At 38.9% G+C, this 27,425-nt stretch overlaps 3 protein-coding genes and 1 long non-coding RNA gene across 10 annotated transcripts; 2 read left to right on the top strand and 2 right to left on the bottom strand.

The window, feature by feature from the left end:
- Positions 1 to 2,723: 2,723 nt before the first annotated feature.
- cbx5 (chromobox homolog 5 (HP1 alpha homolog, Drosophila)) lies at positions 2,724 to 8,843 on the bottom strand. Its single transcript, XM_037772239.1, has 5 exons — positions 8,605 to 8,843; positions 7,946 to 8,151; positions 6,403 to 6,652; positions 5,858 to 5,958; positions 2,724 to 4,543 (listed from the first exon to the last, which is right to left on the bottom strand). The coding sequence occupies exons 2-5, from the start codon at positions 8,074 to 8,076 to the stop codon at positions 4,402 to 4,404; spliced, it is 624 nt and encodes a 207-aa protein (XP_037628167.1). The 5' UTR covers positions 8,077 to 8,151; positions 8,605 to 8,843; the 3' UTR covers positions 2,724 to 4,401.
- A 3,547-nt stretch (positions 8,844 to 12,390) lies between these two features.
- Positions 12,391 to 17,484, top strand: hnrnpa1b (heterogeneous nuclear ribonucleoprotein A1b). 4 transcript variants are annotated; one of them, XR_005207207.1, is made up of 12 exons: positions 12,391 to 12,545; positions 13,072 to 13,188; positions 14,449 to 14,595; positions 14,707 to 14,917; positions 15,012 to 15,101; positions 15,204 to 15,254; positions 15,352 to 15,447; positions 15,537 to 15,680; positions 15,762 to 15,923; positions 16,005 to 16,074; positions 17,246 to 17,304; positions 17,388 to 17,484. XR_005207207.1 is itself a non-coding variant. In XM_037772238.1 (11 exons), exons 1-10 carry the CDS (start codon positions 12,531 to 12,533, stop codon positions 16,061 to 16,063), a joined length of 1,086 nt encoding a protein of 361 aa, XP_037628166.1. In that variant the 5' UTR covers positions 12,392 to 12,530; the 3' UTR covers positions 16,064 to 16,074; positions 16,245 to 16,704. The 4 variants fall into 4 exon arrangements, 3 of the variants coding, with proteins under 3 accessions (XP_037628166.1, XP_037628165.1, XP_037628164.1); XM_037772238.1 differs by lacking the exons at positions 17,246 to 17,304; positions 17,388 to 17,484 and adding an exon at positions 16,245 to 16,704 and having other exon boundaries at positions 12,392 to 12,545; positions 15,352 to 15,441; XM_037772237.1 differs by lacking the exons at positions 17,246 to 17,304; positions 17,388 to 17,484 and adding an exon at positions 16,245 to 16,704 and having other exon boundaries at positions 12,392 to 12,545; positions 15,352 to 15,444.
- On the bottom strand, positions 17,205 to 23,385 carry nfe2 (nuclear factor, erythroid 2). Of its 4 annotated transcripts, none has more exons than XM_037772232.1 (4): positions 23,182 to 23,385; positions 21,340 to 21,417; positions 21,103 to 21,240; positions 18,081 to 19,334 (listed from the first exon to the last, which is right to left on the bottom strand). In XM_037772232.1, exons 2-4 carry the CDS (start codon positions 21,385 to 21,387, stop codon positions 18,081 to 18,083), a joined length of 1,440 nt encoding a protein of 479 aa, XP_037628160.1. In that variant the 5' UTR covers positions 21,388 to 21,417; positions 23,182 to 23,385. The 4 variants fall into 4 exon arrangements, with proteins under 4 accessions (XP_037628163.1, XP_037628160.1, XP_037628162.1 ...); XM_037772234.1 differs by having other exon boundaries at positions 21,340 to 21,402; XM_037772233.1 differs by lacking the exon at positions 23,182 to 23,385 and adding an exon at positions 21,534 to 21,628.
- LOC119489587 lies at positions 21,247 to 24,924 on the top strand. The gene is made up of 3 exons (XR_005207208.1): positions 21,247 to 21,420; positions 23,211 to 23,259; positions 23,395 to 24,924. It is a non-coding gene; the product is annotated as an uncharacterized LOC119489587 (long non-coding RNA).
- Positions 24,925 to 27,425: the final 2,501 nt, after the last annotated feature.

Here is a 27,425-nt window from a genome sequence, read left to right as displayed (position 1 = left end):
GGGGGGGTGAAGGGGAAACACAGCCAGCAGAGGCTTGGCGGCGGGGGAGAGCAGTGGCGCAGTAGAGGGGGCATTTAGAACCAAGAAGCACAGTCTATGGGGCTTTACTGCACATTAAGTGTGATAGCCACCCAAATTAGAGCATCACGTCGCAATCACCTTCACACAGGATCAGTGCACTGTGCGGGGAAATGATGCGCCAGTCGTCACCGTAGACTTTTTTATATATCTGGTTGCAACAAGGAAAAAATGGAGACACAGCTGTTGGGCAGCTGTGCCTGCATGATCACAGCACAGCAAAGGCCACATCAAATTACATCGGCCCCTGTGATACTCATGACTTACAGCACTTTTAGAGCCATTTTTCACAGTTTCTCTGGGACACTAACTGAACACTACAAATCTTTTTTTCTCTCCTTTCATATACAAGATAATAGCACTTTCTGCCGTGCGTTCGGTGTTATCTATGAGTGCACATTTATTTGTTTGCTGTTTTAGTGGTATCCTTGAACAAGCTGTGTAACACTGATGAGGCCCACTGCAGCAGTCCCTTCCCTCGCCACAGCTCCCCCGACACTCATTTGGTGTAATGTGCTGCAAGACGACCCACCTCTGCCGTGGGCAGCACCCCGAGGAACTCATTTGCACTAGAAGTTACTGGTACAGAAGGGACTATAGGTTTGAAGTGCAGGGAGGCTGCTGCGCATATATAAATAAATAAATTTACACCAAAATGTGACTATATTTTAACACATGGTGCCCATTGAGACAAACAACATACTCTGCAAGACACAAAAAAAGCAGTATTATTGTTTCCAATTAAAAAATACTGCAAGTTACACTAAATTAAATTTATAGGCTATTCAAAATATTAAATAATTCTTCAGTGCTGCCTGTGTGCTAAAACACTCTTCTTAGCTAAACAAAGCACATACAGCTCCTTATTGACTCTGCCACACACACAAAGTACACGCTACACTACACATTTCTAGCATGAAGCTTGAATCATATTTTCCTCATTTAGATTTTCTAGCTTCGGTGAAGCTTCACTCCGCACTCCGTCTGAGCTTGCATCTGTATTTGCCACACACATCACACAGGCACAGCTCCCATGAGTGCCACTGTGGCTTTCCCAACCAAACCTACTGGCCTGGGTTTGTCAGCAGACAGCTCCAGGCTCCATAAAACAGCCTGCTGCTCGCTCCCTTTGCCCAGCTTAATGGTCCCAGGGGCTGGAAATTTACTAGTGACCTTTGCATTCCATTTGGAGTGTAAAAGCCTTTTTTGCTTGGAAAATTCCATCACTTTAGACGTAGCTGAGCAGCACTTTGTGTGTGTGTGTGTGCGTGTGTGTGTCAGAGAGAGTCACTATAAAAGGCAGCAAGAAAGAAAAAGAGGGTGGTGAGAGAAGAACAAGGATTAGACTCAACCTTCACTGCAGTTTATTACTGATATTGCAGTAGGTCCCCATTGCAGAGACACTTGCCTATTTATTATATTAAACAACTAATTTCCTGTTTTAGTCATGGTGGCCAGACTGTGACAGAATGGGGGCTCGCCCTCACATTTTTGAGCTTTAGTGCTTTTGCTGCCTCCTTTTTATATATCCGTTGAGTCACTTTCAAATCGAGGAAAAAAAAACTCACATATTACAGCAGTGCATATTCGGTGTATTCGGTTTGTTATTCAAGCTATGTGGTGCTTACAATGGCTGGATGTTTTATGGCTGCATCATTACATCAAAAGGAAGTGGGGTGCCTCAATGGCTTGGGGGCTTTAAAGGAGGGACACACCATGCATGAACCATAATGTCCTCAGCTCGCATCCGGCCGGGGACCTTAGTTGCATGTCATTCTCAATCGCTTTCTCTCTCTCTCTTTCTCCTCATTTCTATGGATCACTATCTGTTTCTATTTAAGACATAAAGTGCAAACATCAAATGGATATTCTGTATATTCTTCATGTGCTTTATTTTAGATACATCTCAGCCTGACATACTGTACCCGGTGTCTCTAGGAAGTAGAATAGAATCCACTAGAATGTAAATAAATCTGTGTGAGTTTGAACACGGCATGCTTCACTGCACAACATGACTTTGTGGACCTACAGGTGGGTTCAGCAGATGTTAATAGTGACTCAGAAGCCAATTTACGTCGTGGAAGAAAGCTGTGATGTTACACAGTAAACACAACGTGAATCCGTGCCCCTCTAAAAGACGCATAATAACAGATAAATGCCGTTCAGAAAAGATGAATTCATGAGTTGTAGTAGTTTAAGTGTTTGAACTGTGAATGACTTGCATAAAAATGCAGTTATGATATTTGCATTGGTGTTGTTCAACAGCGCCATCTGCTGGTGAGAGCAGCCGATGCTCTTGAAACATTTTCCTCAACAAAGAAAACATAAAAAGGTCTCATTTCGACAGAGGCCACATTACACAGCTTTGGTCTCATGATATTTGTGACTTTATAGGTTTTTATTATACCCCCAGGACATATGGTTATTTTTCCCTCCTGACATTAAGAAATGTCCTAATGTTGAGCTAAGGTTTAGTGTAGTTTATTTAATAATTGTTTAATCCACAACAAATCCCATTAAATGAGCCATTTTTACTTTTTTAACTACCTGGCTCCCGGTCATTTAAGTACTCCTTCGGTGTAGGTTTAAATTAAAGTAACTTATTCCATTCACATCCTAAAAAACAAAAGCCAACTGACAGCAACTTTAACATTGAAAATGTTTATTAAAGGGTGCTACTGTACACATATTTGTAACATTTAGTTGACACAAGAAATAGTCTACTTTTTAAAAATTCTGCACCGGCAAAAACTGAGGACAAAGCTCAAGGGTCTGAAAGGACAAAATATTTTTAATGAAAGGAAATTACACCAAAACCAAAATCTTAGTGATATCAAGGGACATGAATAATGTACTGAATGTATGAAAGGGGGAGAAGGTCACAGCCTTCATTCACAATGCGGATTAAAAGAAAGAAAAAACCCACAGAATTCAGTCTGTTGACGCTAAACATTTGGTCCTAAGAGTCCATGTTGGAGCGCAGCATTTCAAACTACAAAACCGGCACACATCTTGTGTATAAGAACTAGCCTCCGCTTGCCAGGTAGCAACAAAACATTTGAATACTTATGGCTAAGAATAATCAAATTACTCATCACAATAAAACCAAAGATATGCATCATCCAATCAGAAACAGGTTTTAATGTTTCAATTACAATGATCACCAACAAATACTCGAATTGCAGAGTAGATTTGTTTCCACTTTGCACGGTAAAAAAAAAAAAAGAAATCTATCAAAGTATCACTAACTAACATGATCAGTAACCCCATTAACACTGCGAGGTCTCATCATAGAGGTTGGTCACATGGTCAAAAAAGACTTTCATCTTTAGCCACAAGGTGGCAGACCCCAATGACTGGTGATTAATGCTGGTTACATTTCATGCGGATACAGTGAAGATTGTCTAACCTGTGAACATGAGACTGGTCCAAAGATAACACTGCAGTTAAAAAAAACAAAAAAGGTTCAGAACTGGGCAAAAAAAATGTTTTATTGTCCTTTTTTTTTTTAACTGGTGAGAGAGTAAAGAAAAAAAAAAAAAAACACCACACAAAGTTCAAATGTTAAACTTGGAAATAAGAGATAAAAATTACAATTTTTTTTTAAAAAATGCACAAGGATATCATCACTACATTATAAAGACATAATTGGCCGGTGTCATCTGCAAGTTTGCAAATTGAGTAGTTATGTCCCGGTAGACGGGGCAAACTGAAAAAATCTACAAGAGATAAAAAGTTTTTAAAAAGGAAGTGATTATGCAGTCAGGAAAGTGCTGCGGTGGTGGCTTCCTGAATATTCATACTACAGTTTTACCCTCAGTGGTGTTTGTTAAAGCAAAGAGGTGCACTGCCTATAAAGACTTAACGATGGGAGTCGTGCACCTGCAATGGGACATGCTCACAGTTGACACAGCTTGTACCAACTCTGGCTCTCAAGACTATGTTTAAACAGATGGCCACATGTGCTCATGGATGCAACATACCTTACTGACACAATCGTATCCTGAAAGCACTAAAATATGATGTGTTAAGACAATAAAAAAAAAAAGAAGGTAAAGAATACAAAGACAGAACAGCAGAAACCCTCCCCAGTAGCATGTCACCCATGTCCGCTACAGCTTCCCCTCCTGTCTGATGGATCCGTTTCAGCAGTCTGGGGCCTTTGAGCTCCGATGGGGCATGGATGGAGATAACACAACTGTGTTTGCTGTCTTTGTTGGACACGGTGAAGAGCAAGGATGGGAGGTTTGGGTGTGAAAAAATGTCTGACTCAAGGTTGTCCCTGCAGTGGAGGAGGTGCGGTTTCCTCCTGGGGTGATGCACTCACGCAGTGACCGCGTCCTTCTCCTTCTTGTCGCTGTCTTCATGCCAGGTGAGACGCTCCTCATAGAAGGCTATGACGATCTGTGGGCACTTTTGATTGGCCTCCTTGGCAAGCACAAGATCAGCCTCATCAGAGTCTTTCCTGCAAGAAATAAGAGACCAAAGTGTGGCTTTAATTACTCTATTTTTACCGTTTATATTAAAGAAATATATTAACAAATGACAGTTAAAGTACAACTGTTTCCTCAATTTGAGCCAGCAAACAGCCGGGAATGGAGCTCAGCCGGGCAATAGCGACGAGCTACTACGCAGATATCCATCTAGCTAATGTGTAATGACAAACTTTTATGGAGTGGCTTACTGTTTATATATGAATGGACAACTAGGCTATTAGTGCCGCTAATGGGTAATTTGTCAGGAGCAATCTGGCACATCAGAGCTGCCCATTAAAAGAAATCATGCCACGACAAGTCACAAGCAGCAGTAGGATAGATGGAAAATGTTGCAGGGCAATACTCTTGCAGTACTGAAGGGTTGACACCCAGAAACCAGAACAATACCAGCTTTTTAAAGAGGAAATATGAATACTAAGTACATGATGAAGTGCAAAGACCAAAGCAGAGTACATATGAGTCATTCTTATAATTAGCTGAATACAATTTTGGGGAAAAAACAACCATGATGATTTTCACTAATTGTAACTTAAAATCACAGCCATACAGTGCTCTAAAGCCAGATGTTGACACGCTACATTATTCAAAGTAATCCTCTTCATTGTTTGTTATAAAAAAATGTAGAGGATGTTTTAAGGTCATGTCGCTTATCGCTTGTGGTATCTGAAACTTAGATTTGTAAATTACTAAGAAACTGTTTTCTAAATTTATTCCGATGCTGCAGATAATGAAGTCGGATAAACTACCTTTGAAGCACACGCTGGTACAAAGGCCTCTACTGCGGTCCAGTAGAGGATCAAACTAAACTATGAGCAGGATGCACATTTGTATTTGTGGTTTTCACCTCACAGATGAACATGAGCATTAAAATGTGGGTCTTACAGGTGGAACATGAGACTAATGTAGGAGTTTAGTGTGTGGGTTGTCAGCTCTGCAAGTGTGTTGAACAGACATTACCTGGGCAGGGGAGTGAATATTATATTTCACATAATTGTAGATATGGTGTGTTGAAGAAAGGAAAAATATAAGATTGAGTGTTAAAAATATCTATAGATGAAAAAAGCATGAACCAATGAACCACAAGCACATGACAAATGTATATAAAGAATCTAATGCATGGGCTGGAAGTGCAGACTGACTGAAGACCTGTGCATGGAAGAAAACTATTTCTAATGACCGTATTGCTGTCTTTTTAAATAGTTTTTTAAATTTCACACTGCAACGTTGGGCCAAAACTACAATCCACATGCAAACTTTGAGATGAACATATACACAAAACGTACCACTTCATAAGAAACATTAGGTCTCCACATGAGTCAGTTGCTCCAATGATCTTCTCCGGATCAAGTCCTCTCTCAAAGCCACGTGCAACTAGAATGTCATCCTGAAGGACAACAAAAGAGAGAAAAATGTTTTTATAGCATACAAAAAAAATCTTAAATGCTGGCATATGTTAAAACTGTTGGATTGTAGACAGGTACGTTGGCAAATAAATGCATGATTTACCCTATGCATCTGCAATTCACACTTCTACCTATAGCATAAAAATATGCTCTACAGGGAAATTATTTATTTGTTTCAGTCTTTTTTTTAGAAAGTAACTTTTAATAATAGAAAAATAAAAAATTATCCATCATTTCGTAACCTCAACCCACTGACTCAATATGTGTTTACTGTATGCCAAAGAAAACTAGCATAGGCTTTGGCAAATCAATGAAAAGCTGCTGAAGTGTATCCTTGGAAATGTAAACAAGAGTTTCTCTCTCTTCTAAAACGAAGCACCCATCAGCTGTTAATTAACATACTACTGCACCGACACATCACATACCTCCTTCTTCTTTTTGGGCTTACTTCCACCCTCCACCTCCTCCTCCTCCTCATCGTCATCATCAGAGCTCCTCTTCTTCGGGCCACTGGACTCTTTGGTGCGTGAAGAGGTTGTGACCGATTTGCTGCCCCCGCTGCTGGGCGTGGAGCTTCCACCACTGCTGCTGCTGCTTTTCTTATAGGTCTTCATGAACTCTGAAATAAGCTCAGGGCAGCCCAGATTCTTCTCTGGCTCCCAGGTGTTGTGTTTTCTGAAGAAAATCATACATCACAGTGCAGCAAGTCAGCACCAATAACTCTTAATCTACAAATCAGAGAGGGGTGATCTATTGTTATTATTATTCTTTTGTACACCAGTCTATCCTAAAACTAAATATGGAGCCTAATCCCAGATCAAATGTACGTTGAAGGGCCCTGAATATCGTCTCCTGTGATTGTAATGTCTAAATGTATGTATCCTTGTTTCTTGTCTTTGTCCTTTATGTGATGTTGCAAATGGAGCTGCTGTGATGCAAAACAAATTTCAGACCTGTCTGACAGTAAATTATTATCATATCGTATCGTATTATTGAAATCAATATCAAAGTTGATATAATCTGTGATGTCCATAACATTGCATGTTTGTTTACTATTATTTCTTGATCTTTGGGGCAGCATTACAGTAACTAGATGTGAGTATATGTGACTCAAAAAGGCAGTGAATGCCCCTGCTGGCTCGGCTAAACATATTCACATTGCTAACTTGTTAACGACTTTTTTTCCCCCATTTAGTTTCTGGGTGAATTTATCTAATAATACACTCCAAAAAAATAAAATAATTGTGATATTTATGTACTAGTTATTAGCATACTGGCAGCAACTTACTCTGAATATCCTTTCCACTTCAGGAATTACTCGACCCTGCCTTTCACCAAGGTTGAATATAATCAAGTTGATATAATCTGTGATGTCCATAACATTGCATGTTTGTTTACTATTATTTCTTGATCTTTGGTGCAGCATTACAGTAACTAGATCCAATGTGAGTGTATGTGACTCAAAAAAGCTGCTGGCTTGGTTAAACATATTCACATTGCTAACTTGTTAATGACCTTTTTTTCCCCCATTTAGTTTCTGGGTGAATTTATCTAATAATACACTCCAAAAAAATAAAATAATTGTGATATTTATGTACTGTTTATTAGCATACTGGCAGCAACTTACTCTGAATATCCTTTCCACTTCAGGAAGAACTCGAACCTGCCTTTCACCAAGGTTGAATATAATCAAGTTGATATAATCTGTGATGTCCATAACATTGCATGTTTATTTACTATTATTTCTTGATCTTTGGTGCAGCATTACAGTAACTAGATCCAATGTGAGTGTATGTGACTCAAAAAAGCTGCTGGCTTTGCTAAACATATTCACATTGCTAACTTGTTAATTACCATTTTTTTCCCCATTTAGTTTCTGGGTGAACCTGAATATAATAATACACTCCAAAAAAAAATAAAAAAAATAATATTTATGTATTGTTTATTAGCATACTGGCATCAACTTACTCTGAATATCCTTTCCACTTCAGGAAGAACTCGACCCTGCCTTTCACCACCCTCCTGTCCAGCACCTTCTCCACAACATACTCTTCCTCATCAGAGGATGAGGAGTCCTCTTCGCGAGACTTTTTGCCCATAGCAAAATAGTTTGTTGTTGTTGTTGTTGAACAACTATAAGCTTGTGTCGTTTGCAGGCCCAATGGCACTTTCCCCTGCACAGGGGGGAAACGATGGAGATGGAGATGGAGATGGAGAAGGAGAAGGAGAAGCTAACGTTAAAGAGGATATGGATCATCTTTTCTAGCCGATACACTCTAGTTATGTAACGTTAAGCAGCACAGAGGAGCAGGCACTAGCTTAAGTTAGCAACGAAACAAGCTTTCATTGATCTGCAACATGCACAATAAACTGCTAAACTGGCTGTTTATATTGTCTACTCGTTCAAGTACTTATCAGATAACTTAGGGCACATATGCACGAGGATTTGCAGCTGTGTTTGCTAAGCAACGAGCTAACCAATGGGCATGAAAGGCAAACGAGCTAAAGCAGGTAACGTTAGCAACAAGCTAACGCTTCAAACAAGCTAACGCTAACGCTATCGACAAATCACAGATCGATACTTGTATCAGCATGAAGCACTTTGAATGCGTTAGACGTTTGCTTACCCGTTTGTGTGTGTGTGTAGACCGCCGTGTCTTGACCACTTAACTTTCGTCGTGTCTGTTTTGTGTGGATCTCTGCGGGTCTTTCTGTGTGAGGCCAAACCACTGGAGCTACTTTAGCATCTAGCTGCTAGCCTGCTGGATGGATCACATAAAGGTGCCGTGCGCCCGTGCTGTGTCTGTCTGTGCGTAAGAAAAGCGCGCGCTCAAGGCGCACAATGTAAAAACGTCAAAAACGTACCCGCCCCCTATAGGTCAGCTGATGACCTATATATATATAGATATTTGCCTATAGCGGTGTATATGTTTCTGTTTCACGATTATAACTTCATGTTTTAAGAATTGGAGGTTGTTTATTGTGATATATTTGATGGAAAACACACATTATATATATATATATATATATATATATAAATGAATTCTAAGGTGCTTCATGGACAAAAGGCACAGCTCCACCTCCACCTCCACCCACAAGTCAAAAAATCATAAAGGATTGACTGCTTTAATGTGCTATTTTCCTTATATATTACTATATATATATATATATTATATTACTTTGTGCCTTCGCTCAATACATTCATGGCATTGTTGTGTCCATTATTTCTGACCCAACTGCACAATACGCACAAAACAATATCATAATATACACATATACCTTATTGGTCGTTCATTTTCAAGAGTTGGAACTTGTTTATTGTGATACATTTAATGGAAAACACACATTATATATATAAACTAATGCTAAGGTGCTTCATGGACAAAAGGCACATCTCCACCTCCACCTCCATCCACAAGTCAAAAATCAGAAAGGATTGACTGCTTTAATGTGCCAGTATTATAACTTCCATTTTCAAGAGTTGGAACTGGTTTATTGTGATACATTTGATGGAAAACACACATTATATATATATATAAATGAATTCTAAGGTGCTTCATGGACAAAAGGCACAGCTCCACCTCCACCTCCACCCACAAGTCAAAAATCATGAAGGATTGACTGCTTTAATGTGCTATTTAACTTATATATTACTATATATATATTATATATTACTCTGTGCCTTTGCTCAATACATTCATGGCATTGTTGTGTCCATTATTTTCTGACCCAACTGCACAATACGCACAAAACAATATCATAAACACATTATACCTTCACACATAACATCCATTTTCAAGAGTTTGTTTGTTTATTGTGATGTATTTGCATTGTGTGTCTCGATGGGAAAACACACATTATATATATAAATGAATGCTAAGGTGCTTCATGAACAAAAGGCACAGCTCCACGAACAAGTCAAAAAATCATAAAGGATTGACTGCTTTAATGTGCTATTTTACTTATATATTACTATATATATATCATATATTACTCTGTGATACATTTGATGGAAAACACACATTATATATATATAAACGGGTGAATTTTAAAGGTGCTTCATCGACAAAGGCACACCTCCACCTGCAAGTCAAAAATCATGAAGGATTGACTGCTTTAATGTGCTATTTTACCTATATATTACTATATATATATTATATATTACTCTGTGATACATTTGATGGAAAACACACATTATATATATATATATAAATGAATGCTAAGGTGCTTCATGGACAAAAGGCACAGCTCCACCTCCACCTCCACCCACAAAGTCAAAAATCATAAAGGATTGACTGCTTTAATGTGCTGTTTTTTCCTGTGCCTTCGCTCAATACATTCATGGCATCTTTGAGTCCATTATTTTCTGACCCGACTGCAAAATACGCACAAAACATAATATCATATATGCTTCTGCCACGAATATAAATTCATTTTCAAGAGTTGGAACTGGTTTATTGTGATTTCAATATCAATAGGTCAGCTGATGACCTATATATATATATATATATATATATATATATATATATATATATATATATATATTTGCCTATAGCAAGGTATATGCTTCTGCAAGGATTATAACCTCCATTTTCAAGAGTTGGAACTGGTTTATCGTGATACATTTGCATTGTGTGTCTCGATGGAAAACACACATTATATATATAAAAGGTGCTTCATGGACAAAGGCACAGCTCCACCTCCACCCACAAGTCAAAAATCATAAAGGATTGCTTTAATGTGCTGTTTTTCTGTGCCTTCACTCAATACATTCATGGCATCCATTATTTCTGACCCAACTGCACAATACACACAAAACACAACATCATAAACACATTAGGACATTAAAGAGGGACACAAATACCCCACACCTCACCTCCATACCATTATTGACACACAGTACACCTGAACTGAATGGACTGTAATGCTGTGCAATATGCTGCCTTCCACTGTGTAATAGTCTGAAATATATTAATTATTTATTTTTTAAAATATTTTTGAGAGTTACAGTAATTTATTTGTGAATTTATTTTTATAAATTTTTTAATTTATTTATTTTTTTGTTGCATTTATTTTGTATTCAGTTTTGGAAGTATTTATTTGTATACTGTATATTTGTATTGTGGGGGTATCGTTCCTATGCAGAGAGTAGTTTAGTTTATTTATTGACTACACTGAGGGCGTTTTATGTTTTAGTAATTTATTTATTTGTGTATTTATTTTTATAAATTTTTAAATGTATTTATTTATTTTTGCATTTATTTTGTATTCAGTTTCGGAAGTATTTATTTGTATACTGTATATTTGTTTTGTCGGGGTATCGTTCCTATGCAGAGAGTAGTTTAGTTTATTTATTGACTAGACTGAGGGCGTTTTATATTTTATTAATTTATTTATTTATTTGTGTATTTATTTTTATACATTTTTAAATTAAAAAATGTATTTATTTATTTTTGCATTTATTTTGTATTCAATTTTGGAAGTATTTATTTGTGTACTGTATATTTGTATTGTGGGGGTATCGTTACTATGCAGAGAGTAGTTTAGTTTATTTATTGACTACACTGAGGGCGTTTTATGTTTTAGTAATTTATTTATTTATTTGTGTATTTATTTTTATACATTTTTAAATGTATTTATTTATTTTTGCATTTATTTTGTATTCAGTTTTGGAAGTATTTATTTGTATACTGTATATTTGTATTGTGGGGGTATCGTTCCTATGCAGAGAGTAGTTTAGTTTATTTATTGACTACACTGAGGGCGTTTTATGTTTTAGTAATTTATTTATTTATTTGTGTATTTATTTTTATACATTTTTAAATTTATTTATTTATTTATTTATTTTTGCATTTATTTTGTATTCAGTTTTGGAAGTATTTATTTATATACTGTATATTTGTATTCTGGGGGTATCGTTCCTATGCAGAGGGTAGTTTAGTTTATTTATTGACTACACTGAGGGCGTTTTATGTTATAATTATTTATTTATTTATTTGTGTATTTATTTTTATAAATTTTTAAATGCATTTATTTATTGATTTATTTTTGCATTTATTTTGTATGTTTGTTTATTTATTGTGTTGAATATGCTACTTATTTTGTACTGTAATTACCTTGTGCCTTTTCTACCTTTTTTTTCTTTTTCTTAAAGCTGACTAAACTGCTCAAAATTCCAATGTACTTATAGGTGCAAATGGCAAATACAACTCTTGAATCTTGAATCTTGAATATTGCACCTTCACACATACAACATCCATTTTTTTTCTTTTTTTATCGTCGTGGTCGTGAACGCACCGCCTACCCATCATCAGCTTTTATTGGTCGTTAGTAGTGATTGATTTGAATCTTGACCAATCAGGAATCACCAAAACGCTGACGTCAGACTGCAGCGGGAACTACTGACCAATCGCTGCGTGAAAGAGGCGTTTCCTTTTCTCTATTTATTCTAACGTTGTAGATTTGGACTAGAGACTCGCAGTCTGACGCAGATCGTTTCTCTCTCCGGTCAGTCCAACACAAGGAGTCTGCACAGGATTCTTTACCTGCAAACATGTCGAAGTGTGATGTGAGTATTGCATGTTATTCCTTGCACATTTAGCGTCTAAAAGCTGTAGTTATGTGATGCAACGCGCTTAAAGGCGATGCTAAACTGCAGATTGCGTTTGTCATAATATCAACCGCAGCTATCGAGCATTGTGAAGCCGCCATTTTATAGCAGCTGGGCCTCGTGGCCTTTTGTTCTTGTTGTTGTACAAAATTCAGGGATTGTACTTAACGCTTGTCTTTAGTAATGCACACACGAGTAAAACACACTTTATTTAACATATACAGTGTAAGAGTTCGCACTTAATTGCTGCTTAAAGTGCTGCATATTAGCAGAACCGGGTTGTTAACAGTAATGGCGGCGACGTCTCCCTCCTCCACCCTGTTCTGGGTTTGTTTGATATGTGACGCAAGAATGCATCAATAACACTATTAAGTATGCATTATTGTTAATTCTGAGTGAAGATAAGTCTTTGCACCGATGTCTCTCTTTATGGCTGATTGTAATATTATGATGCTAACGTGTCTTGCTTTGTTTAATGGTTCAGGTCCCACGTGAGCCCGAGCAGCTCCGCAAGCTGTTCATTGGAGGTTTGAGCTTCGAGACCACAGACGAGAGCCTGCGAGCTCACTTTGAGCAATGGGGGAGCCTCACAGACTGTGTGGTAAGTTTGGGTTTAACGTTTTCAAAAACATGCTCCCGCACACACTTTTCTGTTTTATTGGTCAACAAGGACCTTCAGCAGGACAAGATGAGCTTAATGTCCTGATGAAGGTCCTTGTTGACCGAAATGTAGACTAATAAAGCAGAAAAGTGCGTGCGGGCAAGTAATGTGTTTGGAGAAAGTACATATTGGAGGGAATCTACTCCCAGCACCACAAACAATTGAAACTGCATGTTTTCCTCTCCTTGACGTTTGGTTTTTACATCACCTTTTGTGCACACTGTTCTATATTTCTATGTAACACCCACCACAAGTGCTGGCTGAGGAATGACAATCAGGGAGTAACTTTGAAGTTTTAATTACAGAAATGTAATTTCCCCACCTGTAACCTACTCATTGTTTAAACCCGAGCTATACTAACAAGGGCAGGGCTGAACTATACCCTGATATAGACTGCAAATCAAGGCATTTACACGCAAAGTGAATTCACACATTTATATAAGTCACACGTGATTTGATTTCACTGCAAACACACTACACCTTAAGCCTACCCTGGCTGTCTGTTTGGGATTAGACCTGAGTGAGGTTATACACTGTGGGGGAAGCAGGCAGATTGACGAAATAATGACAAAAATATAGAAAAGAAACTAGTCCGCCCCAAGGGCAATGCCCATATCTTTTTGCCCACTACCAGCTCACTTGCCAGGGCGGACTAGACGGCAAATAAACCCTAACGCAAACCAAAAACAGTCCCACGGCAAGAGCAGCTAATGGCTGACTGATGCTCTGCAGAGAAACAAATATTAACAATCTTAAAACACTTTGTCAAACATTAAAATACATGCCAGCTAAATATTGAAACACTACATAACTAAACTTTAAAATACCCGGTACGTCGATCTACTTTCCTACCGACCACCAGCCGCCTTCAACGCAGCAGGGAAACCGGTCTGAAATACATGAACATTAGAAATGTCACACACATTTGAACCCGACAGCATAAAACAATAGACACAACAAAGACACCCGTCTTAGGCCTACCAGTTGTTCCTGCTCTCTCGTTTCCCTGCCTGCCACATGGAATGAGGTGTGCACCTGCCTCACGCCACAATCAGAGTTCCTCCTGCAGGTCGCCCTATATCGGCAACCCTCATGGTTGCCCCTCCCCTTTCCCGGTCTGTGTCACCTGCCACATATATATAGATGGAAACCATGCATGTGTGATTTGTGTGTAACACTGGGAACAATTTCTTCTTATAGGTCATGAGGGATCCCAACACCAAGAGATCCAGGGGCTTTGGCTTTGTTACATACTCATCAGTGGACGAAGTTGATGCTGCCATGAATGCCCGTCCCCATAAGGTTGATGGAAGAGTGGTTGAACCTAAACGAGCCGTCTCCAGAGAGGTATGTTGGGTTCGATATGTTTGACAAAACCCGCCTTGAGTAAATAAATGGCTTGTGTATATAAAAGAAAGGCATGCATGGTTACAACTGGAGAAATGTCTTTGATCACAGGACTCAAACCGGCCAGGTGCCCACGTTACGGTGAAAAAGATCTTTGTTGGGGGAATCAAGGAAGATACAGAGGAGTCACACCTGCGAGATTACTTCACACAGTTTGGCAAGATCGAGGTCATTGATATCATGACTGACCGCAACACTGGAAAGAAGAGGGGCTTCGCCTTTGTGACCTTTGACGATCATGATTCAGTCGACAGGATTGTCAGTAAGTACATATGTTCTGTGCTGCAGATCGTGTCAGCTTTACCTACCTGTCTTGAGCGACTACTTAACACCTTTTTGTTTTACCCATCCCACAGTCCAGAAATACCACACAATCAACTGTCACAACTGTGAAGTGAGGAAGGCTCTGACGAGGCAGGAAATGCAGACTGCAGGAATGGGAATGGGTACGAGAGGTCATCCTTTTTATGCAAGATTAATAACCAGTTGTTTTAACACACTGGCCCAGTCATCACTATTCCAGAGGTAATGGTTGTGTTTTGGTTTAGGCCGCAGCAGCGGTGGAAGGCCCTATGAATACGACAGAGGCTTCAATCAGGGTAAGACTCATTTGATAATGGTGCTTACATATTATTTAATCATAAATGTATAATATACAGTGTCTGAAACCTGACTTTGCATGTTTGCTTCTTTCAGGCGGCAGGGGCAGATATGGAGACGGTCCTTACAATTCCAATGGAGGAGATTGTGGTGGTGGCGGCGGCGGTAATGGTGGTGGTGGCGGCGGTGGTGGTAAGTAGGCAATTTTTGACAGTGCAGCTTTAAGTATTTTCACAATTGAAGCTTAATGGCAATGTACTGAACGAATATGAATGTTGTAGGCTATGGAGGTGGTCCCGGCGGCGGTGGTCCTGGCGGATATAATAATGGCGGCAACAGAGGTTATAACCAAAGTTACAACCAGGGTGGTGGTGGAGGAGGCGGTGGCTATGGAGGAAATGGTTATGACAATAGCAACGGCTATGGTAAGTGTTTTGGCTCCCCTCAACTGTAACTATTCTGTGTTCAAGATGTGATTGACTATATTGTTGCAAAATATGTCATAGGTAACTGCGGTGGTAGTGGTGGGGGAGGAGGCGGCAGCCAAGGAGGCGGCGGCGGCAATAACTACAACAACATGGGCCACTACGACCCCCAGGCCTCAAACTTTGGCCCAATGAAGAACAACTTTAGTGGTGGTGGCGGCGGCGGTGTTAGCAGGAACTTCGGTAAGATGGGAGAAAGCGGATGCAAGGACGTATACTGTTGGGCATAGTTTCCGTGAGCTGAGTTTTCCTTTTTGTTTCCAGGTGGCGGCTACGGAGGTGGCTCAAACAATGGTGGATATAGCCGTTCAGGACGATTTTGAAATGTGAAGTGGTAAGTACTTGATGGCATGCCTGAATGATTCATTTTGTATCATAAAACCAGAGTTTGTAGTCGCAGGGACTCGTTAAGTGTAGCTAACCATTTTTTAAAAAATCACTCTGGATCTCAGGTCATATAAAGTCAGTGCACAGTTAACAATGTTGTTCCGTATTGTTCAACAGGACTGAGTACTTAGGAGAGGAGAGCAAGGAGAGGAGAGCAAGCGAAGTGACAGGGCAGCTGCAGGTTTACCTCCTAAATCTGCTCAGCCAAACAGTTGTGGCAGGTTACAGCTGCTGCAAGAAGAGATGTACAGTAGATAAATCATGGAGGGTCTTCATTTAAAACGTTTTGTGTTTTTTCATCGACTGTGTTTCTGGAAAGCAAGCATTCCAATGAGGTTTTATGTAGTTTTTTTTTTTCTTTAAAGTCTGGTTTTTATTTGTATCTGCATCCAATCAAGCTGAAATAAACCATCTTTCAGTTTTTTTAAAAAGTCTTGTTAGCCTCTTGAGTGGTTTGGGAAAGGGAGGGTTCACTATTGGATGTTGCACAATGTGGGATGAGCGACATATTTCTCATATGTGAGGAACCAAAAAAAAAAAAAATCCAAATGACGTGTAAGAAGCCCAGCACTGGTAACAGGATGAACCACTGCATTTACAATACTGGTTGAGGAATGAGAAGTGGTGCACAAATACTTCATTAAGAGCCCATCACTTGGTACAGACTCTACCCTGAGTTCTGCAAAGATCAACTGGAGGATGCTAGCTTACATGCAAAGTCTATGAGGCTAGTCATGGAAGCCAGCTGAGGGAGAGAAGTAGCAAAACCGTCGCCAGGATCATTGAAGCAGGGGAGAGTGAGAACAGAAGCCTGAGGCTAGCATGCAGCAGCTACCAAAAGGCTTAAGTGCTGTCTGTAGGTAAGACCAGACTTCTCAACTACTGATAGTATGTCTTGCTATTGTCATGTAGCTGGTAGTAAGTTGTGTAGCCCAGTAATGACATGTAACATTTTTGTGCAAACAAGTTTTATTATGACTTACACCAATGTTGACTGGTAAAATTGGCCTCCTTTATTGTGCATAGAGGCCCTACAACATATTGCATGCTGTGAACAAAAATGAACTTTTTTTTTATTAAAGATTGCATTTTACTTATTTGGCTTTTCTGCTTTCTAGGAATCTCCCTACGTGGTCTGCAAAACCCGGTTTCATTTCAGTGACAATGGCTCAATCAGGTACAAATCATCAAACATCCCCTTCTCCCCTTCCCCACCCCCCCAAAGTTTCATTTTATTAAACTTTATTCTGTTTTTCACAGGTTTCCTGAACAATCATGCTGGTGGTGAAGACTTTTTACTTTTTTAACCAAGGCTGCTGTGCAGTGTCTTTTTTAAATAAAGTATTTTTATAAGGCACTCTGGTGTGGTTTCACTCAATTGTAAGAGCATGGAAAACAAAACCTGTATGGCAAGTTTTACATAGGGGTTAAGTCTAGGGACGCAACAATCTGACTTTTTCAGTCCCGATATCTATAGCGATACCTTTCGGATCGGCTGTTACCGATCCGATACCAGTGGTGCTGTATGCCTCACTGTGTGGAAGTGACTGGGATCATTCAGGTTTGACAAACATTGCTTTTCTAACTTTGGAAAACTGAATGCAACAAATAAAAACATGGATATAAATGTACTTTTATTTATTAAAATAATAAATTGTGTACCAGCAACTTCGTAAAAAATCTTCAAAATTAACAGGAATTACAATTCAAGAGAAAACCTTTTTAGGTGCTGCAACAAATTAGTCAAAATTTAAAAAGGAATTCCAGTCTGTAATGTATATAAACATCTACTAGATTGGCCCCATCGTCACCAATATCAATCTAATATCAGTGCATCCCTAATTAAGTCGTCGTCATATGAAATAAATGTGTAGCTTCCAGCAAGTTATACTTTCAGTTGGCACAATCAGGCAGTATACCATCTGTAGGAGTATTAAATAGACGAGCTCCAATTCAGCATTGCTCTCTCTTTTGCATAGTTGTGTGAGGTACCAAATAAACTTTCCCATCCGGTGTCTGTTGCAGGGCGTATTCATCTATTGAGTATGGCTGTCCATCTTCGTCTCTTAAGTGAGAAAATACTTGTGAATAAAGGTCTGTAAAGCGACATTTAATAAATGCCAAGCTGCGCTGGAACTCGAGACTCTCCTGTGCCAGGTGCTCTCTTTGGGCCTGTAGCTGGTTCAGTTCTCTCTCGAGGTGACTTATGCCCTCCAGCTTCCTTTTCCTGCAGTTCTGAGCCGCCACCTTGTTCTTCCCTCTCCGTCTAATGTCCCTGACCAGTGCAAGTTGAGTATCTGTCAGAGTGTACTTCGTCAGGAGCTCATTGAAGTCGTCCACAGGTAGATTGATAATCTTCTCCATGGGGAAGGGGATCTTCAAAGACACGGCCCGCCGCTCGTCTCTGCTCAGTGAAGCCTGAGTGGAGATGCTTCCTTGTGGATTTATATACATGTTATGTTGTGAGCTCCCTCTGCTGGACACTCCGGTGTCAATGTACAGGTTACTGAGAGCAGAGGTGTGACCCTGCTGTTTCGCTGACCGAGGAGTCAGAGCATTGGGTTGTGTGTGAGATGAAGTAGGCTGGGGTGAAAAATAAGACGGATGTGCCCCTGAGTGTAAATACAAGTGATTCTGATAGTCCATTGAGTAATGGATGTGTGCTCTTCTGGCGTGCTCGGCCATGCTGTCTGGTTCACCGTCGCTATATGTCATGCCCATGTCTGCACTCTGGTAACCTGGTGCACCGCCAACAGGGTTATCAGGGGAGGCCAAAGGTGGACTAGAACCCAGAGACAGACCAGAGTCTGACTCTAGATCATCACCTGAGCGAGCGTGTGAACTCTGTCCATGTGTAGTCCACAGCATGTGCTGACGGAGATCCTGAGAGAGGCAAGCGTTGGCTCTCCTGTGCACTTGACTGGTGCTAGCCATGTGTGAGGGATGTGCGTGAGGAGAGATGGGGAGCATTCTCTGATTGAGCTGAGATTGTCCGTAAATCGCCTCAGTGTTGCTGCTTGGACGATGACAGCCAGGCACCTCTTCAGAGTAACATCCGTCGTAAGTATTGGCAGTGCTGAGCTCACAAGCAGGAGGAGGAGGCTCAGAATGGGACTGAGCCATACCGTATCCTCCCATAGGGACCATGGACTCCATGGGTTGGTACTGTGTTGTTTCATAGGAGCCTGCACTGGGGGCTTCAAACTCCTGTAAGAAAAACAAAAAAAGGGAATAACCAGTTGTGCATCAGTATGCATCTCAAGTTAAACCTGCAGTAGGAAGAATATTTTTGGCATCGTTGCGCAAAAATTCCATAATAACTTTTCAGCATATTATAATTCAAGTGTTCTGAGAGAAAACTAGACTTTAACACCTCCTGAGGGCTCTGTTTTCAGGCTTTAAAAAAATCAAACCTGTGACGGGAGACTTTGGCCAAGAGGGAGAGAGCGAGCGTTCCTATTGGCTGTTTTTTTTTATTTGATCAGTGCTGCCTACTTTCACCGTTAGATCAGAGTTTGCGAGTGATTGACAGCTGCTCTGAGACGACAGGCTCCGGCTTGGCTCTGAATGGTTGTTTTTACCAAGATGCCATTAAGACGACATGATTTATTTTTTCAGATTACCTGTCTCATGCACTACTGTCAGTATATTGGGCCCGTTTTATACTTTTTAAAATCATATTTGCTCCAATTCTACCCACTGCTGCTTTAGCAGCAATAAAATGATTACTACATTTACACTGAATTAATTAATGGAACAGTGTCTTTTTCTGCATTTCACCTGGCTCACTAGAACACAGTTTGCCCCCACTTCAGCATGCCACCCGTAGCCTATGAAGGGCTCTCATAGATGTGATCAGGTTTCACCTGGAAACAGATGGCTATTGTGCGGTGCAGGGGGCCGCTAGCAACATACAGCACTTGCCCCCTCTCACAATCTCTTCGTCCTGCCATCACTCAAATGGGCCATTGTTGCCTCCCTCAGCTGTGTATTTCAACAGTTAGCAACACATGAAAAGTGGAAAATATGTATTTATTCCACCAGAATTAACACATATATTCTGTTTAGTAATTATGAACCACATTTTAAATGTTGTTTCATACTCTACTTTCAACATGACACCGAGAATAATAAGTCACAGATTGAAATTAAATTATTAAATACTTTCATATCTGCTGAGGCTGATAAATGTCATTTTTTAAAGTGTCCTCATATGCATTTGTTAAGAACAATACAACCTCCATGATAACACCGCATGAGGTATTGTGATAACATACAGTAATTGGCATATCTGGGATTAGACAGTGGTGCTCTGTTACCTCCGTTAAGCTCTCATACCTCTTTATATTCATATACTAGTTGCTAATGGAAAACACAAACCAATTTTTGGAAATTAATTTAATATTTTTCAATATCACGATGCAGATACACACATATTTGTCAGAATAGTGTGCGAGTTATGTGTTAAAAGCCCCCTGATTTGATTTCTTGGAGGATTTGAACAGGACTGAAGGAATAATAGTGCATACAAAGCTTAAGTTAGGACATCCCTCATATGTATGCGTGTATGTGTGGTAAATGCTACTTGTCCAAACACAGCATCACCAGACTGGGCACTTGTTGAACTGTTCCACCACTATTAAACACAGGCCTGCTAATTATTTCTTGAGGTACTAGAGACATAGAAGAGGCAATTATCTGAACATATAGGCCTGCTTGACCGTTAGTACCCTGCCTTATTTCATGTAAAAAATCAGTGTTATGGCTTCATATAATATAGAAATATCAGTCATTACTATCAGTCAATCTATTTATACTCTATATTTTGGAGTTCAAACTTAATGGGAATGGTTCTGTTTTTCTTTTCCCTATTGTGTAAAACAAACCGTACCGAAACTGTGACCCAAAAAACACAATACAACATATATAAAAAAAACAACATGATTTTTACAGTGTGTCAGTGCTGAAGAGTTACCTGCAGCTCTGTGATGGCCATCAGCTCCTGCCATGCTGCATCCATCTCGTTGTCCTGAGGAGCTCCATGAGACCTGGCTCCAGGGAAATTAGTTGACATGGACACTCCCCCACACAGCCTGCCTGGACTGGCTAATACCTTGTGATAGAAAAGAAAATGAATTACCTCATTCACAAGTCTATTTCAGGCTTGATTATGTGTTTCTGTTTTTTTTTTCCAGCTCTTGGACAGACCTACCTCACAGGTTCTCCTCAGAGGGAGAACGTAGTTGGCTGTTGAACACATCAGGACAGGCTCTTGCTGCAAAAGATCAACCTGGTAAGAACATGGAACAGCGAGATATTACCACCTATCCAGCCTCTACACTCTGACGCATCAGAAAGAAGAAATAAAAAACACCATGCCTTCAAACACACATTTCTAATACGTACAGTGCATCACATATCTGTGGACCTGTCGGAGCTAAATAAATGACTGTTTGAGGGATCTTTTTGGAGCATATGAAGGTTTCAGTTCAGTTGAGTTGACTCCTCCCAACAGCTGTCCTGGGTGCAGCTATGCCGACCCCTGATAAGACAATCTGCGGGAAAACAGCGCTCTCTACAAGACACATTGGGGCCTGATGGCTGCTTTGGAAAATTTGGTGTATGGCTAACATGTTGACTGTAGCCAAATCTTTAAACTCTTTCGGTTAAGCTCTGACAGTAGCCGTTATTTTAAAGTTTCAGCATCTCCAACTTGTATTTCAGAAATTTGGAGTTAAAAAACCCGATCAGAATTTTTTTCAACACAAAAATGAAACATCGGCTTAACAGAGATGTGGACACTGAATAACTTTTGAATCGATCCACATTTCAAATGTACACCTACATACTGTACATTTGTACTTATACTCACAGTGCATACATAGTCAGGTACATTACATTCACATAAACACATTCTGTTTTATTGGTGCTGTTGTTTTTATCCTGAATCTGCTTGTTAGTACCTGAATTTAAAAGCCTAACCAGTGATGCAAATTAGCTTCCCCTTATGTAACAATGTTTATCTGCCCCTGTTAAATAAACTAACACATAAATAAACGGTAAGAGTCTGCCTTATTGTCAATTAAAGCTCATCTTTTGCGTGGGCTAGAATAACGATTTTATTCTCGACCTTTACAGCCGAAAGGTCACTTCAATAACTTGCATTTGTCGTTGCCAAAGCCATGATTGATGATTGATTCAATAAATATGTTTGAACAAGTTGGAGTGTTCCTGTCAAAAAATGAGATGTCATCAAGTAGCAGCCTCAAGCTACTTCACTGACAATAATACAGAAACGGCTTTGTGGTTATGACACAGCCAAGGGAGAGGTTGACGGTACCTTTGAAGTTACAATTATCTTAAATTCAAAAGTTGATAAAAAGAAAGTTAATTTTGCTAATTGGAGTGGAGTATCAAACGGCAGGCTGTGTCACACTGAGGTGTCACAGATTACAGACTTGGTTCAATGAGTTAAGCCTTTGAAGAGACTTTAATGGTCTGGATCAATTAAACTGTCTCCGATCTGAGAAAAAAAAAAATATCAAAACAAAATGTGTGCATTAAATTTGTAATATTGTTTATGATGTCAGTGGAACCTGTCTGTAAGACTATCATCTGCCATCTGCGAATTATTTTGTAATGTTTAAAGGTTGTGAAACATGGGGTTAAAACTATTATATCCTGCTATAACCGTTACTCTAAGGACTCATAATTCACCATCCGTCCGTAAAATGAAGAAGTTGATAAAACAGTGAGTTAAATTAAGTCAGCAGGATAAAACTTCTAATAAAATCTAATTTGTGGAAATCTATTTGTCTACTTTAACTGTATTATTTACAACTAACAACTACAACAAAGGCTTGGAAGCTTCAGCAACAATATAATTACATTGTTCAATAGCTCACTTTGTTATATGATGATATGTACTGTCACATTATCTGAAGTGTTACATCTACTTTAATAAACAGCAACAAAAATGTAATTCAAGTGGGAACGTTGTGACCTCTCAGCATACTTTGCAATAGAACAAAAAAAAAGATGTGAATGAACGTACCTGAGCAGCATTCTCTGCTTCTTCAACAGGTGATGAGTAAAAAAAAAAAAACTTCAGATGTGAAGAACAATCCTGATGGTAAGAAGAAGGAAAAAAAATGAGTAAAAGTAGATTCTGTTCTTTTTCACATATGCTGTGGTGTTGCTGGTGTAGTAAAACACACGAGGCCTCTTGCTCTATCTCTCATTCAACTGTCTGTCTCTCTCTGTGCAGCGCCACATACAGCCACCGGCATAAATGGGATGGCTCTGTGCAGACAAACGCAATCTTCCTGTAAAGCACCCACACCACAATTTTTTTGCACTCTTGTATCCTTAATAGCACACTTGCACCCCAACCTCCAAATTTCCCTTTTGCCCACATGACAAACCACTAACCAACAGTCTGGCATGCACCACGACAATCATTCTGTCAGTCCACACTGAGGTAGGTAGATGTTTACAAAAACCTGTAAGCAATTTGGATTCTAATTATGTAATGACAATACACATAAAACAATCAGATTAAAAAAGTAAAACTAGCCGGATGGTTGTCTGTGTCCTGGCCAAACCGTACAAGAATCTATGTCCTTTCAAATGTCCTCCCAAAACGAAAGGTATGAGGAGTGTGATGTGGAGCACCTGGAGCCGGCATTGCAGTGAGGGCCCTGTTCTAGCAGGGGTGGGTCGGAGGCAGGATTGAGACTTAGTTTAGCAGAGATGGAATGTACACCCTCCGACAGGTAAGAAAGACCACATTGTTCGTCTATCTGGCAGAGCAACCGCCAAGGGAGAGAGAGGAGCAGGGGGAGAATGGAGGGGAGCGTGTCTTACATAGCAAGTGACCATTAAAATCCCTCACCAAAAAATCCCCTGATCTGAAGCACTGTGAGCAGTGAACTCACAAAGGCTGTGTGTTGTGTAGAACTGCTCTATTGTGTAACACCTCTCACACAATTACGGATAGTAGAGATGTTGCAGAGTTATTGTTCCGTAGAACAATTTATCTTTATGCACAGTGATAGATAGCAAGTCGGTCTCACAGACGATGATGATTTTGGGACTAATCTGCATCACATGAAATATTCAAGCATGCTCTGTAAAAGACCTCCTACTGTGTACATTGTGTACATTGTAGTGGATTGATTTCATTTTTAAAAGCCTTTGTTGATGAAATCACTTGATGGACATACTGAAATATCTGTCTGTGAATTCAGCTTCTGTGGCATACTACATATGCTATGTTTAGTCTTTGTAAAGCAAGCATATGTAAATGCATGTTTACGATTACCTATAAGGGATTGCCAGTCCTTTTTCTGAAAAGAAAAGAAGTCTACAGTCATTTGCGTAAATGTAAGCATCATCTTACATAGAATTTCTTTTTCTCCGAAACGCAAAGCCGAAAAACAGATGTCACAATCACTTTCTTCCTTGAATAGCGTTAGTGAGTATCTTTTAACACCGTTAAACAGAAAACAAAATGACTTAGAGTGGAAACAAATTTCCAATAAACTGCACACAAGTATACTCAAATTGATAAATTAATTAATTATTAATTATTATTAATAAATTAATACAAAAAATATTCTAACTTTAGTACAAATATACACAAAATACATAAACACACAAGTGTCCACCTCTTTAGTAATAACAGACACGATAAGTTTGAATGTATAAAACAATAATACAGAAAAAATGTACAGGGGGCTCGTTATGTTTTCATAGTGGATACATAAAAACACTTATGATGTGATTCACAGCAGCATTATAAACTAATCTTGCGGCCTTTTTAATGGTAATTCACATAATTATTTGGATTTTTAATTATACAGGAACACAAAGAGTGTGAGGATAAATACATTTTAGGAACTTAATGTAAATGTTTGTTCTGAATACTGACCAGAAACGTTTTTATTGTGAAATAAATGTACATTATAGGGCTTGCAATAAACATAAATGGAGTTTCGGTAAGGCACTGTATATTCAAAAACCATGAGAACATGGAAGGTTTTGTCTGGCCAGTTACAATATCACATCCCACAGAGACATAAATCTCTGTTTTCTTTGTCATTGTTCTAAGATGGAAAAAGTAGGTGGCTGACAGAGTCAAGAAAGGTGAATGTCTACCAGGAATCAAAGAAGGGACTTCCCAACCCAAGTTCCTAGCACCCAGCCCCTGACTCAACCACTGCCACAGCATGCCAAAGAGCACCCTGTTATTACTGCGACCACAGTGGTTTTGGATCTGGACACAGTTCCCAGGTCAACGCCTACTTTCCCCCTGTTTGTGTTTGTTTGCTTCAATTAGTCTTTGACATCTCTGCTTTCCAGCTCGCCTGAACCTCTCAGGGCCTTTTCTCGTTGTGCATCTCGATGCTGTGAACAACTCTACTTCAAAAATAGACTGGACATGTTTTCTGGGAACTGCCCACAGTTGACTCACTTAGGCTTAAATTCTCTTAATGATCACTGAGTTTTACGTGAAATTAATGGTTAAACATGCTTGTCCGTCTGGTTGTTCCCCACCTCCTCTGTGTGTCCTGGTGTTTCCGTGACATTTCATTTGTTCATTAAAGATGGAGGAATGTGGCATCTTTGGTTTAGTTTTAACATCCAAAAGGCTGTATCAGACATGAGCGGAAAAACCACCTCACTACTAAACAAAATGAATGTGTGCCTTGGGTTGTGGTATCAAAAAGGGAATATTTTTGGAGTCCGCTTCTGGGAAAGGAATAAAAATAGAGAGGGCAGACTGAGTATTTTTTTCTTCTTCTTATATTGATAACTAGTTGTAATTTTAATTTGAAATTTTAAAAAATAAGGAACATTGTTTTACTTATTTTTCCATCGTTAATATGAAAATTCAATAAAAACAACACTGCAAATAAATAGGACATAAAAATGGTAATATGTGAAATCATTCATTGTGGAAAGGGTTTGTGAATTTGATCCACCTACATCATGTAGGTGGATTGTTTGGCTAATATTCAATTTCACATATTTGCCTCATCCTATTGTGGACAATATTAAAGATCCATATTCTAATTTGTACATTTCTGATCTTTTTCAAATGAGCAGGATCTTTATTACACACAGTCCTCAAAAATAAATGAATGAATAAATAAATGACTCAAATAAATAAATATAAATATAAACAAAATATGTAAATATATATATATATACATATATATATATATAAACAAAATATATAGATAAATATGCCATTAAAAGTAGCAAAAAATATATTAAAAATTAATCTAGTCATTAAAAATAATATTAAAAATAAATGTAGTCATTAATGAATTGATAAAATGTGACATAAATTGATATTTCTGTTTTAATTTATTTTCTTATTTTTTGTCCTCCATACAACTGTAGATACAGATAGAAATGGAAGTCAGAGATAAACTTTCCATTGCTGTTCCTTAAAATATCTGTCATGATGGTTATCACTACCGGCAACAGAGCAAATGAGGAACCTGAACATGCAGCATCATTCTTCTGAATGTCTCAATAAGGCTTATCTCAAGCTGTTTAGATTAAGATAAAGTTTTGTAACAACAGTACGGTATTTCTTAATTATTTTTCAGATTTTTTTCCCCCTTCATTTTTTGTATTTATGCATTCACATATTACATATTTGGAGTTGGAAAATAAAATTACAAAAAAACAAAAATAAGTACTTTTTAACTTAGTGGGCTGTGTCAATGTGGGTATATACAGTACATACATGCGATTAGGCAATGTGTTCATAGCAATGACGGTCTAGTCTGGTTTAGTAATACAGACATTGAGAGAGGGAAGGTAAGGAAAGGAGGATGTTGGTTGGCGGAAGCTCTGCTTAATGCTGATAAAAGAAGCGCTTGGTTCTGAGGAAGGGAACTGCTAACTGCTGTGGTTGCTGGCATACTATAAGCTGACAAGAGGGGAGCAGCATATTACTTCATTCTCTCCATCTATTGCTGTGTTATTAATTTATACTTTTTCATCTTTGGGAGAATTAGACAGGACTATTAATACATGGCAAATATTAGCTGAACTGTAAGCGACATTATTAGTCTCTTGAACAGTTTCCTCACATCATGCTTTGAAGATTGTCTGTCAATTTATGCTTCATTCATGCTTTATTCTTTAAGGTCATTCAGCTATGAAGTGTAGGTGCATAAGTTTACAATTTATTTAAAAGAAATCATTAGTGTGGTTCCATTTTAAGCCAGCCCCATTAGAAGTAACTGTCATTATTTTTGCATATTAATTCATCATTCA

This window comes from Sebastes umbrosus, chromosome 6 (assembly GCF_015220745.1).
Source record: "Sebastes umbrosus isolate fSebUmb1 chromosome 6, fSebUmb1.pri, whole genome shotgun sequence".
In the NCBI taxonomy this organism is placed as follows: Eukaryota; Metazoa; Chordata; class Actinopteri; order Perciformes; family Sebastidae; genus Sebastes; species Sebastes umbrosus.
The sequence above is the reverse complement of the archived record's forward strand: the minus strand, read 5'-3'. Positions and strand labels throughout refer to the sequence as shown.